Source organism: Strigops habroptila, chromosome 6, assembly GCF_004027225.2.
Source record: "Strigops habroptila isolate Jane chromosome 6, bStrHab1.2.pri, whole genome shotgun sequence".
Classification (NCBI taxonomy): Eukaryota; Metazoa; Chordata; class Aves; order Psittaciformes; family Psittacidae; genus Strigops; species Strigops habroptila.
In genome coordinates this window covers 14853710-14871786 of record NC_044282.2, presented here as the reverse complement: position 1 = coordinate 14871786, position 18077 = coordinate 14853710, and the positions used below count along the sequence as shown (strand labels likewise).

Genomic DNA, 18077 nt, shown 5'->3' with positions numbered 1-18077 from the left:
TTTTCTTTTGGGGGGGTTGGGTTTTTTTTATTTTACACAGTTTTAGCTAATAGTTACTTTTCACTGAGTTGTTAGGATGTGGAAAATAAGCAAAATGCCGATATTAAGAAATAGGCATCTAGTTCCGTAGCATGACTTTAACTTACTAGACTGCAATTTTGATGTTAGAACTTGATAGATAATACAGGTAGGAGCCCTAATCAGGGTCTGAATAGACAGATGATACTTTGTGAAATAAAATGTTGCATTGTGTGGGTTGTGCATTTTGCATGTGTGTGTGTGTAAAACAGATAGATACAGAAAAAAAGGGTGTGAATGCATGTACTGTTTGGGTTTTGGATTTTTTTGTCTGTGAAATTTAATTTGGGGAAAGATGGCACTAGTAAATCTACTCAAAGCTCCTGCTGTTGGTTTATGTCATCAGTGTACAGCAACTGTACACTGCATTGAAAGGTGTATCACAAGAGAGCATAAAAAATACTTTTTTTTAAGACTAATAACATTGGCAACTGTGCAACTATCGTATTCAGCTTTCTAGATGTGTTCAAGAGGTAATGATCTGGGTAACAGTGATAATGGAGCTATGAAAAGGCTGAGATATAGGCAATTTAAACTGCAAGAACAAGCACTGAGAAGTTGAAGTTCAAGGTAGAAGATGCAGTAAATGAGCATGATATCCTGGCTCACTAGGGGAACTGAGGGTCTTTTCAACCCTTTATCCTGTTAGACACATGGGCAGCAATTGGGAGCTAGCAAGGAGCAGAAGAAAGATGCAAGCAAATAGTGATACATCTGAATACTTTTTTTCAATATGTAGTCTCTCAACTAAGGGCAATGTCTCTATATTTATTAATTTTCAGTGGTCGATCTTGTTCCTCTGTTGCAGCCTTTCCATTTCTACGGCTGTGCTTGCTTGCTTTTCTGAGTCTCTGCTCGTTCCGCTGTATTGTTCCTGAGGTGAACAGGAAAGCTGTGCACAGCATTTAAGATGTAATCTCACTGTGAATTTCTGTCGCTCAATAAAGCGAGAGGCTTTTTCCCTTCAGTTTCTAAGAATTCTTAACATTGCTTTTTTTTTTTCCCTACGACTTTGAGTAACTGAGCAAGTAAAAGCTACTTGCTCCTGTTTTTCAGGTAATTTATCGATATGTTGAACAGCATGGGCCTGAGCATGGGTCTGCCAGCAACTTTCCTGTGCTGTGGAAACTGTCTGTTTATTCTTGACAGTGTTTTAATAACTTTTAAGAACTCAAAGAACTCTGGAGTTCTGAAAGAGTCTTTGAGACACTCTGTAATCAGTCTAACTTGGTTTCGTAAAGGTATCCAACATCAACCAAGCTTTGCTCATTCACATGTTTGTCACCTCAGAAATGTTCTGGAGGTTTTGTCATTGTAATTTACCTATATGGAAAGCTGTGTTGTCTGCTCTGCTGTAATATATAATGCTCATCCAAGCGCCTACTTGTTTCCTTCTTTATAGTTTCTACTGCTTGAAACTTCTAACCATACAAATGTCTGGCTGGTTGACCTGTAGTTCCCCAAATCTGCTCTGAAATACCTCTTGAAAGTTGGCATCGTATTTGATACGTTCCATTTCTGTCATATTGAGGTGATGCAACATGAGCATTTTTGCAGTGTGGTTCAGCTTTGGATCTCTTGGATAACTACCATCTGGTCCCAGTGTTTTGTTACCACTTATTTGACTCTTGAGTCTCCTGACATTTCACTTTGAGATAGATATTTTGTTACATTACCCATAAAGAAAGGTTCTGGCACAGGAGCCTACCCAAGCTCCTTCATAATGAATATGTATTTTAAAAAACCTCGTTGATGCTCTCTTTTCATTCCTTTATCTGTTGGCCTATGTGCTTTCTGCCCCTGCAGCTTTTGACCAAGGGTTTTATAGGTTTTATATAGGTTTTATACCTTATGTGATTTGCTCCTCCCTTTTTTTTTTTTTTGGGGGGGGTGCCTTACTGTAGTGTTTACTTTATCTGCTAGAGTTTGGTTCTTTGTATCTTTCACACCTGGATGCAACTTCAGCTCTTTGAAGAATAGTTCCTTATTTCTAATAGTTTCTCTTTACATACTGTTCAACTGTGCTCACTTGCTTCTACTTTCTTTAAAGTCTTCTGTTAATAGCTGGCAGGCATTCATTCTTTTTCTGCTACATGGTGTCTTTGAAGTGTCCCTGCATTTGGAAAAGGCTTTTACCCTTTGCTCACTTTCTGTTCCTTTTTAAAATCTTTACTTAATATAGCCCTCCTGTTTTGAGATTGAGATCATTGTAGTAAATGTTTTTATGGCTTGCCTTGTTTTCTCGACAGTGTTAATTTATACTGCATTGTGGTCATTGTTAAAATGTCTATCCTTAGAAAAGAAATGTTTTAAGATCCAGTTTCCTGCACTGCTCAGTTGGCCTTTTTTTTTTTTTTTTTTTCCTATGTGAATCTCTAATGTGACTGCTTCATGGTACAAGCACATTGTGTAAAAAAGCTGTTTCTGTCACATCTTGGTGTGAGATTTGCAGTCTGTTACAAGGAGGTGACTAAAACATGTCATTATTACTGTGCTTCTGTCCCTAGCACCTGTTTCATCTCTGTTACCATTTCATGGTTATTGTATCTTCTGGTTGAATGCTAAGCAAGGGAGTCCTGGCGACTCTACTCACCACTGCTTAAAACTGGAATTTCAATCCAAAGGATCCTTTAATGCTTGTTAACTCTATTAACTTGTTCATCTGAATTGCCTTTAAGCTTTCGTTAGCATATAGCATGTTTTTCCCTACTGGTATGACCATCTTATTTCTATATTCTTTCTACCTGGTAAAGAGTGTAATACTGACATAATTGAATAGAATATGTTAGTTTATAAATTTAAAACAAGATATTCCAATTTTACTATGTTTTATTTTTAGCCTCTGCCATTTTGTATGCATGCTTGGGTTTTCCATTTCCCTACCCTCAGTTGAAATAGGATTTTGTGCTTACTGCTATCCTTGTTATCTGAGGTTTCAGATTTCTGTGCTGCCTTTTGCTTAAGGATGTGGCTTTTTTTAAGATGGTGTGTCTGCTTGTTTTTCTTTAACTATTAGCTATCCCCAGCTATTTCATCAAGAAGTGCTCCTTGAACCTTCTCAGTACCAACAGGCTTTTAAATCTGGATGAGACCTACCCATCTTGATAAGGTTCCCTTCATTCCAGGAGTTTGGAGAGGTGAAGTTGACACAGGCACTGGAGATGTTTTCCACGTTAGGATTAAGATCTGCAGCAGCTGAGGGAACTGGGGTTGTTAAGCTTAGAGAAAAGGAGGCTCAGGGGAGACCTTAACGCTCCCTACAACTATATGAAAGGAGGTTGTAATGAGGTGGATGTCAGTCTCTTCTCCCAAGTAATAAGCAATAGGATGAGAGGAAATGGCCTCAAGTTGTTCTAGGGGAACTTTAGATCGAACATTAGGAAAAAATTTCTTCACTGAAGGGGTTGTCAAGCACTGGAACAGGCTGCCCAGGGAAGCGGCGGAGTCACCATCCCTGGAGGAATTCAAAAGATGTATAGATGTGGTGCTTAGCGACATGGTTTAGTGGTGGACTGGGCAGTGCTGGGTTAATAGTTGGACTTCATGATCTTCAAGGTCTTTTCTAACCTAAATGATTCTATGATTCTAAATGTTGTAGGTTTTTTCACAAGTGTAATAGTTGAGATTTTATTGATACCACCCTAAAACTGCTGTACTACAAATCTAAACTATTTCTCATATTCCCTCCCACAGCCCTATCAAGCCATGGGTTTTTGTCTCTGATGTTTTGCAAATTGAAACTACCTTTGGTTCCATCAGGTTTTTGCCTTTTGTCCTTTATCTCTCTTTAGACTGACAAGCATATTTCTTCAATCTTTTCTAGGCCTTCTTGCCCTCCCCAATATTTTATCATTCTTTTTACTCTTAATTTTTTTTCTGAATTTTTCTTTTTAAGTACATTGCTTAAAACTGGACATGCCAATCTAAATTAGGTCTTCCTAGTGCTGTTTCATGTTTTATGTAGTTTTTCCTTTGCAATAAATCTCAGATTTCTTTTCCTTTTTTTTTTAATTTTATTTTATTTTTATTTTTCTTATTGGTGTCAGATACACTTGTTAAGTGTATCGACACCAGTACCCTGGCAGCCTGTGTTTTTCCCCTTGCACTTAATCAGTTTCTTTCTTTATTTTTCGTTTTCAGTATTTATCATTCAGCATGTCTTTGCTGAAGTGAAATATTTCACACTTGTCTTATTACAGCTTTTACAGGTATGGGATCCTTTTCTGATGGCATAAACCATGAAAAATATTGAATACTATAGTTAGGCAGGCCATTTTAGTAGAAGATCCTCTCCCAGTTTGATGGAAAGCCATTAATAATTACTTGGTGAGAGTCTGACCTTTTTTTAATTAGTAACCAGTTTTGCACCTGCAGTCATAGGTAATCTACCCTATTTTGAATCCACTGACGTAAGGCATAATCATTATATAATTTCAACTATTAAAGAGAAGGCTTTATCTCTAGAAAAACAAAAATTTCTCTTCACAAGCCATGATGATGTAAATGGCCAAAAGCCAATATTGTAGTCCTTGGAGCATGGCTAAAAAGACTAGGAAGCCCCAAAATACAAGCCCTTGTTTATTCTTCTGTGTCTGTACCCTCAGCAGAAGCCATCTTTTTTCTTGATAATTTGTTTTTGAGCATTATTTTGAAAAGGACAATATACTGTCCTTAATTATGTGGGCATATATCAGTGTGGAGCAGAATTACAGATTATTTTTTACATGCTGCACACAAATTGTTCATGAATATGGTAGAAAAATAGTTTCATAACTATTGCAGCATGAGCACTCATTGTAGAAGTGGACTGCTTCATACACGGGGCATTTAGTATTTTAAAATCTCTTCTTCCTAAGATATTGAAGTCCTTTTTAAAGAAACAGTCTTCTGCCCATGATCTCAAAGCTCTTTATAACCAAGTTAATGAATACTCATAACAGGATTACTTCATCAGTAAGACTGATATTTGAAGAGCTTAAAATGACTGACTTGGAAATAGTACTTCTGATTTTTTTTTTTTTTTTCATCTCCTCATGTTACATGCAACACCTACAGTCACTATTACCTCTTACAATTGTAGGCACTTTATTCTCTGATTACTTTGATTCCATGGAGAGGCCAGTGCAGTCAGAATGGGTTAGTCCAGCTGCATTTTTCCACATACCTGAGCTATCTATCTTGGGTCTCTGTATGCTGCATTGCACAGTACCGTGTAAACATACTTCTAATTATCTGTCTTTCTGGAATGTACATCAAAGTCTGAGAATTTAACCAACCATTTTCAGGCGCACTGAAATTATGGATGTAGGTGGAATTGTACCTTTCCTTGCTAAAACATGGCATGAAATATCTACCTCCTAAATAACACTGAAGGAGATGTAGAAGTCAGGGCACATTATATGGCATAGCAGCTGAGTAGGATAAAAGCAAGCTGTCTTTTGCAGCTGCGTTTAGGAGTCCCAGCCAGAAAGAAAAGCTTCTCTTTCACATATCCATTAGAAAGTAGAAATTGTTCAGAGCTTTTCTATGAGAATGATGCTGGACCAAATTCAGCCCAGCTATAAGAAGTCTCCACTTCCACGGGAAGCTGTGCTTGGCCCAGGGGCTCTATTCATTAGAATACTGTCCCTCTTTTACAAGTACTGAGCAAATAGAGTCCCAGAGACTGTATCAATACAGTTGGAGGACAAGTAAACCACTGTATTGATTCTGACATAAATCCAAAGAAATATCTCTCCACTGTTAACAGAAACATTATAGCTTGGAAGAGAACTCATTCAAATAGGAGCTTAGTTAAAGCAGGCAGTCCAATTAGAGAAAGTCTAATTGCAGTGTCTGCTCAGTTTGCTTATCCTTGGAAGTAAGTTGTAGTAATAGTCTAGAATAACTGATTTTTTTTTTTGTTGTTTGGTATAGGTATAGTGGGAATTTATATTTCATAAGAGGGCATTGGTATGTATTTCTATCTTTATATCGTATTCATAGAACATTTGGGCATATGTTGTTCTGCAACTGGGTCTTACCAGGTTTGAAGCTCCAGAACTGGTCTACAAATTACTCCATTTGTATGGGAACATTTGCTGTGTTCTTGGAATAGCTCTTCTATTAATTTTCATAATTTTTTTTTTTCCCCAGCATCTAAAAAGAAATTATGAGGGCCATCTTCTAGGACAGTAGTCTTTGAGTAATGTGTGGGGAGATGATCTCCTTTGGCTATTGGGATGGTATTGATAGGTTCTCAACTTGTATGCATCCAAGTGCTTTTATGGACCATTGGTTTCTGGGGTGGACTGGGTAATCTCCCACTGTTCATGATTGTCTCTGTGAATCAACAAAAATATAAGAATTAGATTGTATGCTGTAGGATTTCTTTGATTTCTGTGTATGTGATTACTTATACCAGTGATTTAATATCTTCATTGCTGCCTTTCCTCCTCCACCCTCTCCCCCCCTCCCCCCCCCCGCTTTCTTGATCTGGAGAAATTCTCATTTCAGTCCTCAAGGGACATCTTGTGACTTGAATAATGTTTAGTAAGAACTGGTGATGTGTCCACCAGGGTGCAGTCTTTCCCCAAAAAAAAAAAAAAAAAGCCATAGTGGTCAGTAACTAACTGTTCACTGCATCTGTTCCTTGGAAACCAGATGAATTTATTCATCTGTCTTGATCATGCTATCCACTCTAGAAATGGAGAAAAACTGTAAGATATGCATATTAAAATGAGAACCTCAGGATAAAAAATTGTAAATATCCCGAATATCTGTGAAATGCTGGTACATTTTATATAGTATTTATAAGAGTAAATGAAGCAGGGGTTTTCACGGTTTTTTGTTTGGTTGTTTTGGGGTTTTTATGAGACTCAATAGCTGTAATCAGGAAATGATTATAAATACTTAATTAAAAATGCTCAATTTTCTAAAAAATGCCATTGCTGCTGCTTCTGATACCATCCACGTTAGTTAAAGGAAGTTGAAGGAACTTCAACTGCTTTCAAGTTGAAGGAACAAGCTTTCCCAACTCTGGCAGGAAGAGGATGAAGTAATTTCAGCCAGGGGAGACAGAATACGCACAAAGCCCCAGAAAACGTCATTTCTCTAATTTTTCCTCGTACGTGTCATCTTCCTTCCATCTGCTGCTGTCCCCAGGCCTGCCAGAGATGAGTAGCGTTCTCTTTGACCCAGCAGAGGTAGCAGGCAGAGCAGGAGGCTGCAGGGCCAGAGGCGCCTGCTGAGGCCGGACAGCTCTGGGAGTGCAGCAGCAACGGGCTGGTTTCGGTGTGACTGACTGGCTTTGCAAACCAAGGAACAGGGCACTGGACTGAAGCAGCATCTGTTTAAAATCACATGTCACTAATGTAAGATTTTGAGCTGGTCTCTTCCTTACGCCAGGTTACAACAAGAAGAGGCTGCTATGGCATTTCAAAACACTAATGTTTGCATTACAGCAAACTGGTCTGAATTCAACGTTGACCTCAGTTGTAGCGGGACATTGGGCCAGGGGCCTCCAGGGGTCTCTTCCCACTAGAAGGATTCAGTGACTTTGCTTCCTGTGACAACCCTCCCTTTGTGTCTTATCTTAACTTTTGCCTATTATATTTATTTGCTTCTCTATCTTGTGCAAATCTGAGCATTCTGGCAGCAGCGCATACTGAGGGCCTGATGATAATGCTTTGTATTAATCTTAATACTCAGGCTGAGTGAAAAGTGGATGGGATTTCAAACTATCAACCATTCCTCATCCCTAGGTGCTTGAGAGGCAACAAGAAAAAAAAATGGGGAGGCAGGGTCAATATATTGTACAAAACTAAAAAGCTTGAAATGACAGTATTTTATTTCTTTTCTTATTCTAGGTTATGCATTAGATCCCTCCATAGATAACCCTGAAGTTGCTACCAAATATATTGGTTCTGTAGAAGAAGCTGAAAAAAATCAAGGTAATTAATTCGGAATCTCATCTAAATGACTTGCAATTGATGACTGGTTTAATTTTTTCTTTACTGAGAAATGGAAAAGGTATTAGCAAAGGAAGGAATAATAAGAGACTTACCCATATCCAAAGACACAGTAAAGAAAGATGTGTTGCAATTGTAATGTGAAAAGGGAAGAGAGATACTGGAGTGCTTTGCTTTCTTGAAGGAGCAAATATTTCAGGCAATTATGTCAAATCTCAAATTAGTATTTGCGGTTGGAACCTGGCATGTGCCATTGCATAAATAGAACTGATCTGTATATTTGAAACAGCTTTTTGGTCCTCTTACATTCTGTCTTGGCAAATACTGTCATATGTTTGTATTAGGATACCCGTATGTAGCGCTAATCACCTTAACTGTGCTACTCAGCAAACTGATCACCGTATAGAACCTCTAGCACCCCTGCTGGAAACTGCATGTTATCTCTACTTAGCAGAGTTAAGCTGTTTGGGTTATTTGGAAAAGAAAAAACATTGGAAGATTGCCAAATGGTAAAGGCATAGCTTGCCACTGGGAAGATTGGCCACCAGAGGCATGGGCTTTGTAACTAATACTTTGATAGAGATACTTAACACTCAAAGTGAGTGATGAAACACTGGAACAGGTTGCACAGAGAGGTGGTAGATGCACCATCCCTGGACACATTCAAGGTCAGGTTGGACAGGGCTCTGAGCAACCTGATCTAGCTGAATATTATCCCTAATTATTGCAGGAGGGTTGGACTAGATCTACAGGGACTCTACAGGTCCCTTTGAACCCAAACCATTCTGTGATTCTCTAAATTTTTACTAAATCAAAACACACAGTTGGGATTGGGGTTTTGGGAGACCTGTCTTATTTTGGGTTTGGGCAGGCGGGGTTTGAGGAGTGAGGGGGATCAGAAGCCAATTGCTGGGTCTCTACTTTCAAACACTGCACTATTTCAAGTATGAAAATTGATGTCTGCAGACTCAATGTTAAAAAAAGCATGGGTACATGCATGGTTGCATAGTCTAACAAACCGTAACGAACAGTTTAAGTGGTTCCTCTGTTATCGTACAGTTAGCAGTGTTCATAGTTAGAAAAGTTAGCAATGCTTTGGCCGGTTTTGTTCAAATGCTTTTTTCATTCTACTGTGCGTATTGGAAAGAGTGGTGGCAGTGGCTTTTTCTTTTAAACTGGCTATGGTGTGACTTGTGATGTTGTATTCTGTGTTAGCAGCCAGGCAATGTATTGTTTCCTCCTTCAGGTTTAACAGTGTTTGAAACAGGACAAAGGAAAATTGAAAAAAGGAAGAAATTCAAGGAGAATGATGCATCTAACATTGATGGTTTTCTGGGACCATGGGCAAAGTATGTTGATGAAAAAGAAGTAGCCAAACCATCAGAAGTAAGTACTGCTTTAACACAATAGCTACAAATTGTTAGTACATTGCAGTGGTTTTAAGAGATCCAGCTGCACTAGTAGCTTCTCCAAGCAGAAGACCCATGCTACGCTTTAAGATGATATACACGTCAGGTGATACATCCAAATAAGGTATTCCAAATATTCTGCATTCAATTATTTGCAAGACTGGTTGGAAATAAAATTCATTGTATCTATGCATAGTGTGTAGAGTCTGATTAAAAGAGGTTTATATACAGAAGCGGCTTGAAAAGAACTGAAAGTTAAACTTATTTAAAACCCAGACAAACAAACAAACAAAAAACTCCCCCAATAACACACACACACACAACCCTCCAACACACATCATTGTTCAGTCAGTGATGCTTAGCTGTAGTCTATGAATAAAAAGATAATATTAAATTCTTTTCAAACTATTCTGGTTTTGAGAAAGGTATTCTCTTTACTGATGCTTAGAAATATTTCTAATCTCATTTAGGAAATAAATGTATTCTTAATAGTAAATAAACAAACAGCAGTCCAGTTCTGGATTTTGTTATGTGATTCTGGACACTGAATTTTTAAAAAATTGTGGTTTATTTTTCCAGGAAGAACAGAAAGAGTTGGATGAAATAACAGCTAAGAGGCAGAAGAGAGGAAAATTAGAAGATGATAAACCTGGAGAGGAGAAGACTATATTACATGGTAGTGTCATCTTCCTGTCCTCATCATCTTGCTCACAGTGTTTTCTTGCCTGCTGTGTTAATTAGTAAGGATGGCAGACAGCCTCAGCAGTTTTGCTGAGGCACCTTCATGTCTCTGTATTGGAGATAACAGCACTCAGAAGCGTAAGCGTAAAGGACAGGGAAAGAGATAAACTTGGACTAATTCCACTTCATACTGTGAAGAGCAGTGTGGAAATGTCATCTTTCAGGGCACTGGTTGTATTGATTTATTTTTAATGTTCCTAGACGCACACATCCCTTTCCTGTTTTACAGAGCAAACATTTTAAAGTTATGAGTTTGGCTTGGTTTCAGCTTCAGAATTACTGCAGTTTTATATGCCAGTACTTCCATCAGCAGGTAGTGCTTTGAGTTATGGCTTATGTACAATTTGGAAAATCACTTGGACTTCATACTTCCTCAATTCTTAATGTAAATGTTCTTGCCGTCATACTATAAATAATTGTGTATCAAATAATTACCCTATAGAAGCCTATAGCATCAGAATTTATAGTGGTACCTTCAAAGAAAATGGTTTGGTAAGTAAACCTAGTGATTTTTGGAAACTGTTACTTCAACTCTCTGCATGCACAACAGTCCTGCCTTACATTGCTTGGCATAGATAGCTGGTAAACCAAGTCTCTCTTTGTTTACCACTTTCTGTAGTCAGGCTCACATGCACGAGATGGAGTATCCTTTCTTACATGTATTAAAGAAGTGGCTGACATTAGTGCTTCATTCTTTAGTAGTAGATCATGACAATTTTTATTGAATAGTGATCATCTTAACAAACCTAAAATTTTAGCCACTGAGCTCCTGTAGAATAATTATTTTTTTTATCCAACTTTTTGTGGCCTCTACCTGAAGTTTCACAGTAAAAGACCTTAGAAGATAAACTTTAATCTTCTCAAACACAAACATTGCAGAAATATGTAAACATTGATACTGTGCAGGAGGTCACTTGTACAACTGAAACTGCCGTAACAATATCCCAGAAAGGGAGAAATTAAATCAGTGCATAGCTTAATTTCATGGCTATCCAGCATAAGTCTACTCTGAAGTACCAACTTCCAAGCACAATGCATCTCTGCATGTCTGATTGTCTAATCACTTCTTAAATCTAGTTAAAGAGCAGCTGTTGGCTACTGCTGACCAATATTGGTTCACACTGGCCAAATGGATCTGGTTTACTCCTGATTAGTTGTTCTGTTGACATGACTGACACAGCACAGAGCTGGCTGGAATGTGAGTTGCAAGCAAATGCCAGGGTTAGAGTTGCACATTAGAATCCATGTAGAGTTAGTGTAAGCAAACCCTTGTTGGACAGAGGCATTTTTTTCTGTTTGATGAAGAGTAAGGTGTGTGTGGGGAGAGACTGTCTTCATGTTCAGATTACCAGATTCCAAGCAGACTTTGCTGAAATTATTTAATTGAGCTTAACTGATGCCAAATAAGATTCCCCATCTGTATCCTCTGAAATGGATTTTTCTTCCTCCACCTTCTTTCCCTCCCACTTCACAGCAGATCAGCTATGTTCAGAAAAACCTTAATTGTGTGTGGCTGTTGAGCCTTTCAAAGACTATAACCTTTTACAGTACAGGGTCTTGGATTCTCAAAGTTCTGTGTTTACCTTTTCAGTTAAGGAAATGTATGACTACCAGGGGAGATCGTACCTTCATGTCCCTCAAGATGTTGGAGTTAATCTCCGTTCTACAGTGCCACCTGACAAGTGCTATCTTCCAAAGAAACAAATCCATGTGTGGTCTGGACATACAAAGGTAGGAAGTCATGTTTGTGAGCATGCGTCATAAAAACCCACTTCACTTTGTGTCTGAAGCTAGTAACTTCTATCAAACTGAAGTATCAGTAGAAGGAAGGGATATTTTTGTCTTTACCATGTTATGCATGTAACTGGTTGCATTACGTGCTCACACAAGGTGTTTGTCTACTGAAAGGCAGTTATTTACTTGTGTATACCTTTTCATTAACATAGTGGCTTCCTGATCTCCCTTAAAGGGACAAGTATTATTCAGTGACTTCTGTGGGATTTGGAGTTATTTCCTAAACTACCGTGTGAATAAGAGTAAGACTAATTCTGGAGATCCCTAAAGATGCCTTTTTTTTTTTTTTTTTTTTTTTTTTGTTAAATAGTAAAAGTAGTTAAGGGCTATTCCATATCAAACTTATTAAAAGTTACATTTTAAAAGTTACAAAGTTACATAGGTTTTGTGATTATGATGCATCAGTAAGTTTCCCAAATACTATTACCCAAAAGCTATTACTTTTGAGAGGTGTGCCTTGTTGAGACTTTTCTTTGATGCTATTTAACATCTATAGTTTCTGCTTGTGCAAAAACCCGTAACTATATACATATTTTGGTATTAAAAAAATGTTTCACTGTTCAGGTTTGTAAAGTTTATACTCAATTTGCTGCTTCTTTTATCTCTAATTCTCAGTGTTGCTTGAAGGAATATGCTGTCTTGCAATGGACAGCACCTTAATGATATCTGAAAGATGCAAGAAAGGAGGACACAGGGAACACTTTCAGTTTTTACCCATTTTTACTTGAGTCACAGCTCTGAACTTTTTTTTTTTTTAAGTGATTGCTGCATCATAAAGCTTGTAGCTGCAACTATCAGTGCTTTCCAGAATAACATTTCCTCCACAAAGCTCTAGTCACTTCTCTGCCTATTATCCTATTAAAGCAGACTGATGCATAAAATAGCTTTTTCCTTCAAACAAGGTGAATGACATTACTGATGTGAGAAGCAAAAGAAAGATGGGCTGACAACTCTAGAAAAACTGGAGGATATAAGCAGATAATAATAGGGAGGATAAAGCACACAACTCCAAACAGGGGTGGGAGGAACTGGGTAGAATATGAATAGAGTAATTGACATGAAATGCAAAGAAGGACATGAAACCATGAGTCGTTCTTTGGATTTCCTCTGGAAGGAGTATCTGAAATACAGATAAGTGGGAATCTGCTGTGCTCAGGGAACCTGAGTTCAATGGGTAGAAGCCATTGGTAGTATGCGTAAGAAATGGAGCTGACCAGAAACTTTTTTGTGGAAAAATTCCTCACCTGCCCCACCCAAAAAGGCTTGTTATACAGAAACAGTCGCCCAAACCCACAATTTGGATTTTTTTGCTGTGTTTACCACAGTAGCAGTGTGAGTGTTGAAGGAGGGTATGTATACAGCCATTGGAGTGAATCAACTTCTTGTCGATAACAATTGTTCAAAATGCATCACTGTTTCTGAAATGAAATGTGGGCAGGTTATTTCTTTTCAAGATGCAGTATCTCTATATTTTATGAAGATAAGCTTTTTGCTTAGAAAAGAGGGCAAGTGGACAGAGGAAACATCTAGATGCTCCGCTTACTGTTTTAATTATGTCCTTATTTACAGGGTGTCAGTGCAGTTAGATTGTTTCCTCTCTCTGGGCATATACTGTTGTCTTGCTCTATGGATTGCAAAATTAAGGTAAGTTATTTTACTGGAAATATATGTATGTTTTTTTATATATATATTATACCATAATTGAATACAGACAGTGCATTTTAAAATACATAAACATTTGGTACTTCTACCAAATAGCTTTTGTCTGTGTTATTTTTGGTTTTCTGACTTGATTTTTAAGTTACAAATTCGTTCAAAGAAAGATGGAAATAATATACAAGACTGTAGGTCTTAGAACAGTGTTAATCATTTAGTAATAGCATTTAGAAAGTTGCAGGTTCCTCAGGTTATTGCCTTTGTTGTTATAATAATTCATTTTCTGTGAAGCCTAGTTTTACAGCTAGCAGTAGGTTTCTCTTGAAGTGTTTTATTGAAGCATGTGTGGTCTTGAACTAATCTCATTTTAGTCCAGCATACATCATATTAGAAAGCTGGTGATATTTTTTTGGTTTTGTTTCTACTAGCAAAACTTTAGGGCTTTAAAGTTGGAATACGGTATGGGGGTTTTAGTTATTTTAAGGGGGCTTTACTAACAAGAAGGTGACAGAGCATTCTTGTGAATTTCTGGGTTGTGATGGTTGTGATTAATCAGTAGGTGTCATATGTTTGTAATTAATTTCTTAATTACATGTTGCCATATATGTTCGCACTTAATTTCGGCATCATTATTGTTTAACAACTGACATCTTTTCTCCCCATCCCCTTTATTTTTCCAAGCTGTGGGAAGTTTATGGTGATCGAAGATGTCTACGAACATTTATTGGTAATAGTCTTTTTTTTTTTTTTCTAACTGATTTTATTTAAAACAACTTCATGGAAGGGTATGGTTTAGGTTTGCTTATTAATTTATCATAGAGAGGACTTGTAGGCATCCAGTACAACTAATACTCAGTATGATCTTGGCAATAAGAATTGAAAAAGATGCAAGTTTTTAATGAGCCTTTGTCATTATTCCATATAATTTAATGTTCATGTAAAACATCTTATGACCCTTAAACCAAAACATTCGTGTGCTGCAGTCATCAATACTTTATGCAAGACTCCTTTCCAAAGGCAAAATCGTGAAATTGAATTGCCCCATCTTCATGTTGAGAACAGCAGCTCTCTGTATTTCTGCAGTGAGGGTGTCTCATGGTCTGATGATCCCATCTCAAATAGGTCATTTCTTCCGTGCAAAAAGCATGGGAATTTTTATTTATTTTTTTTTTTTAGGTTCAGGTGCTGTCTTTGTTCATGTACCAAGTGCTTTTTAAAGCAGATATCTGAGAGAGAGAGAAATACAAACTTCTTAGCAGCCTTGAATGCAGAACAAAAGCAACTGATTCTGCTTTTGAAATGGGAACATTTCTAGAACACTGAGTGAATATATGTTGAGTAACAACAAAGAAGTCTTTTTTTCACCTAATATTTCTGATGACAGCAGTGTGATGAAAATGATGGCTCAAAAAAGGTTATCTCTCAATAGACTGCTCCTTCTGAACAGTTTGACTGCTTTTCTCAAAAAGTCCTTATTATAAGCCAGATTCATCTGCTATTTTGCTATATTTAAGTTACTGTGCCAATGTTGTAATAAAGAGGCCTCCTACAAGTCTAATGCAGTGGTCGCATGAAATAATTGGCGTTGAGGGATAACAAGGTTAACACCAGATGAAAGCACTATTAATCTTCTGATCTAATATTTCCCATATTTTGTACTTATTTTCTGATGATAAATGTTTCTCCTTTAAATGTATCCCCTTTAGTGTTTGTCTTTCCTGTTTTTCGTTAGATATTGACAATTATTATTACAGTGTTTCAAATTCCTCTTGCAGCTCTTAACTGTGACCTGAACAATCTTTGAAGCCGAAGATTGATTGTGAATCAATTTATGAATAATTCAAAGTGGTTGATTCTGTGCAATGCTATTGTTTCTATCTCCAGTGCTATAAAGGTGTGAGGATTTTGGGGTTTTATTTTCATTATTCTTTAGGAGTTAGTTACACTTTCTTTCACTTGAATCTTTACTAGTGCTCAGGAAGAACTTCAGTAAGTGATTTTCTTGTTTTCGTGTTGTTAAAGACTGGGGCATTTAACATGCATAACATTTTTAAAGAAACAAACACATTAATTCTAAGCATGAATAGATAAAAGTTTATCACTGCATTTTTTCTGTCTTGTAGGACATAGCAAAGCTGTTAGAGACATCTGTTTTAATAATGCTGGCACTCGGTTTCTTAGTGCTGCATATGACCGCTACCTTAAACTCTGGGACACTGAAACAGGTAGGCTTATATTTGTAGACACTGTTGTTTGGCACTATGTTTAATTAATAGTAAATAGCTTGATATATTGTCAGTCATGTTGTTTCCAATTGTCTTTAATGTCATCTTGTAGTTCAGTGTTCATGCTTTTATGACAGGATGAATAGTCTTTTTTTTCCCTAAATGTTTTGTTATCTGTAGTGGTGTACTTAACACTACCTATATAGCTGTATTTCATATTCCTTTTTATTTGAGAAGTCTGATAGTTATTTGTAGTGCTAGAACAGTTCTCAGCAAAAAGACAAAGTTTTACCAAATCAGTTAATTTTATATCTGTAAATGTAAATATGCTATTTAGTAATGAAACCACACTTGAATATGCTTAACTTAGAAGAATTCTTTCACTTGATCTTTTGGTTAACCTGAACTTGAAGAGCACTCCAAATAAGATAAGCTGCTGGTATAGGGAGATGGAGGGTAGGCCTCATGCTCTCACCGAACTTTTGGGGAAATGCTCTGTAGCATTCTGCTCCAATAGTTTCTTAAGCTAAAAAGATACAGGATAGATTTTTGTCAATATTCTTTTTAACTTTAAGTCAGTTCCTGAAGTTTCCATGTTTGAAAGAAACATTAGCTTTCTTGGTTAGCAGTGCCACTAGTCTTACACAGGTGACAGTTAGAAAGGTGTAAGTCAAATTCTTCAGTCTTGAGTCTGAACTCAGTCATTTAGACACCTGAAAAATGTCTTGAGCTTTCAGATTAAAACAGGCTCCTGCAAGTTACAGATGACATGTAATCAGGGTATTTATGGCTGAGGCTATGAGAGGAGGAGGTCAGTGGTTTGTTTTGCAGCTGGATTACTGTTACCCTTTTCTAAGCTTAGGATTGAGGAATTCTTCCCCAAGTTTGTCTCTTATTGAGAAGACCTCTGATCCTAAGGAGGTGATGCTTTGCAAAGACACTGGTCAGCCTGCGATATCCTGACTGGTCCTAGTAGTTTTGATATGTCCTGATGACATACAGGCTACTGTGCACTTACATTTTTTCAGAAAGCTGTAGTAAAGGTAGGGAACAGTTTGTATGTGTTTGTGCAGGTGCATTAATACAAACATGTGAAAGAAGGTCTAATCAAAGAGCTGGGTAAATTCTGCCCTCTAATCTTCTCAAGGGCTATAAAACAAATATTTTCTGCTGTTAGTTAAGTAAAAGTAAAATGAATGGTTTTTATCAGTATCTGCAAGAACTAATCAGCCCATACAACTTCCAACCTGATGCATTATAAATGGCTTTTCTGTTGCAGGGCAATGTATTTCAAGATTCACAAACAGGAAGGTTCCTTATTGTGTCAAGTTCAATCCTGATGAAGATAAACAAAATCTCTTTGTTGCAGGAATGTCAGATAAGAAAATTGTGCAGGTATGTCTATGTAGTATCTCTTCCTTTTAAAAAATCTGATATTTAGTAAAAAACAAGGTCTTATTCTGACTCTTTTATTTGTAGTGGGATATTCGAAGTGGTGAGATTGTGCAGGAATATGATAGGCATTTGGGAGCTGTCAACACCATTGTGTTTGTGGATGAAAATAGAAGGTTTGTGAGTACATCTGATGACAAGAGTTTAAGAGTCTGGGAATGGTAAGTTTAAATTTTTGAATTTTAACTTAAAGTGTATTATGAGCAAATTGAGAAGAGAGTTTATTTTTAAAAGAGCGCATAGCACGTGGGACACTGGAGTGTACCCAGTTCTAGCTAGCTGAGGAAGAGCTGGCTTTAAAACCATATTCTGGCTTAGTGCCTGAGATACTTCCTAGATTTCCTCTTCCCCAAAGAAAGCATGATAGCTCTGTCAGCCTGAAGCACGCTGCACTCTATTAGTGATCTTTGTTCTCTCTTCTTTCCTCGAGTATTAGGTCTTAAATTAACCTGCTGTCTTACGTTAGTGTGTGTGTGTCAGTTTTGAATGCTTTGAACTTGGATGTGCATAGTATCATATAATACTTAGCTCATGTATTAAATGAGTAGTTTAGTATTAATATAATATTAGTATAGTTAATAATCATAACTCCTTTGTATTAATTAATGTTGTTACAGGACATTTTGCATGTGTTTTCTGCTAAATACATTAATCAAAGTAACTTAATTTCGGGGGGGGGGTGACAATCATTGGTACTCATAGTATGAATACAACAGATGACAAAAAAGTGAAAGTCTATCGAAGAAAAACTCATAAAACCTATGATTTGAAAT

At 37.2% G+C, this 18077-nt stretch overlaps 1 protein-coding gene across 2 annotated transcripts in view; it reads left to right on the top strand.

Annotated features, from left to right (window-relative positions):
- Positions 1–18077, top strand: part of CDC40 (cell division cycle 40) — a 38692-nt gene that overhangs the window by 12296 nt on the left and 8319 nt on the right. For both annotated transcript variants that reach the window (XM_030489642.1, XM_030489643.1), the window contains exons 4-12: positions 7926–8009; positions 9274–9413; positions 10016–10112; positions 11769–11908; positions 13541–13615; positions 14309–14354; positions 15751–15852; positions 17132–17247; positions 17332–17465. In XM_030489642.1, the coding sequence (XP_030345502.1) occupies positions 7926–8009; positions 9274–9413; positions 10016–10112; positions 11769–11908; positions 13541–13615; positions 14309–14354; positions 15751–15852; positions 17132–17247; positions 17332–17465 (934 nt within the window). The remainder of the gene's footprint in view (positions 1–7925; positions 8010–9273; positions 9414–10015; positions 10113–11768; positions 11909–13540; positions 13616–14308; positions 14355–15750; positions 15853–17131; positions 17248–17331; positions 17466–18077) is intronic.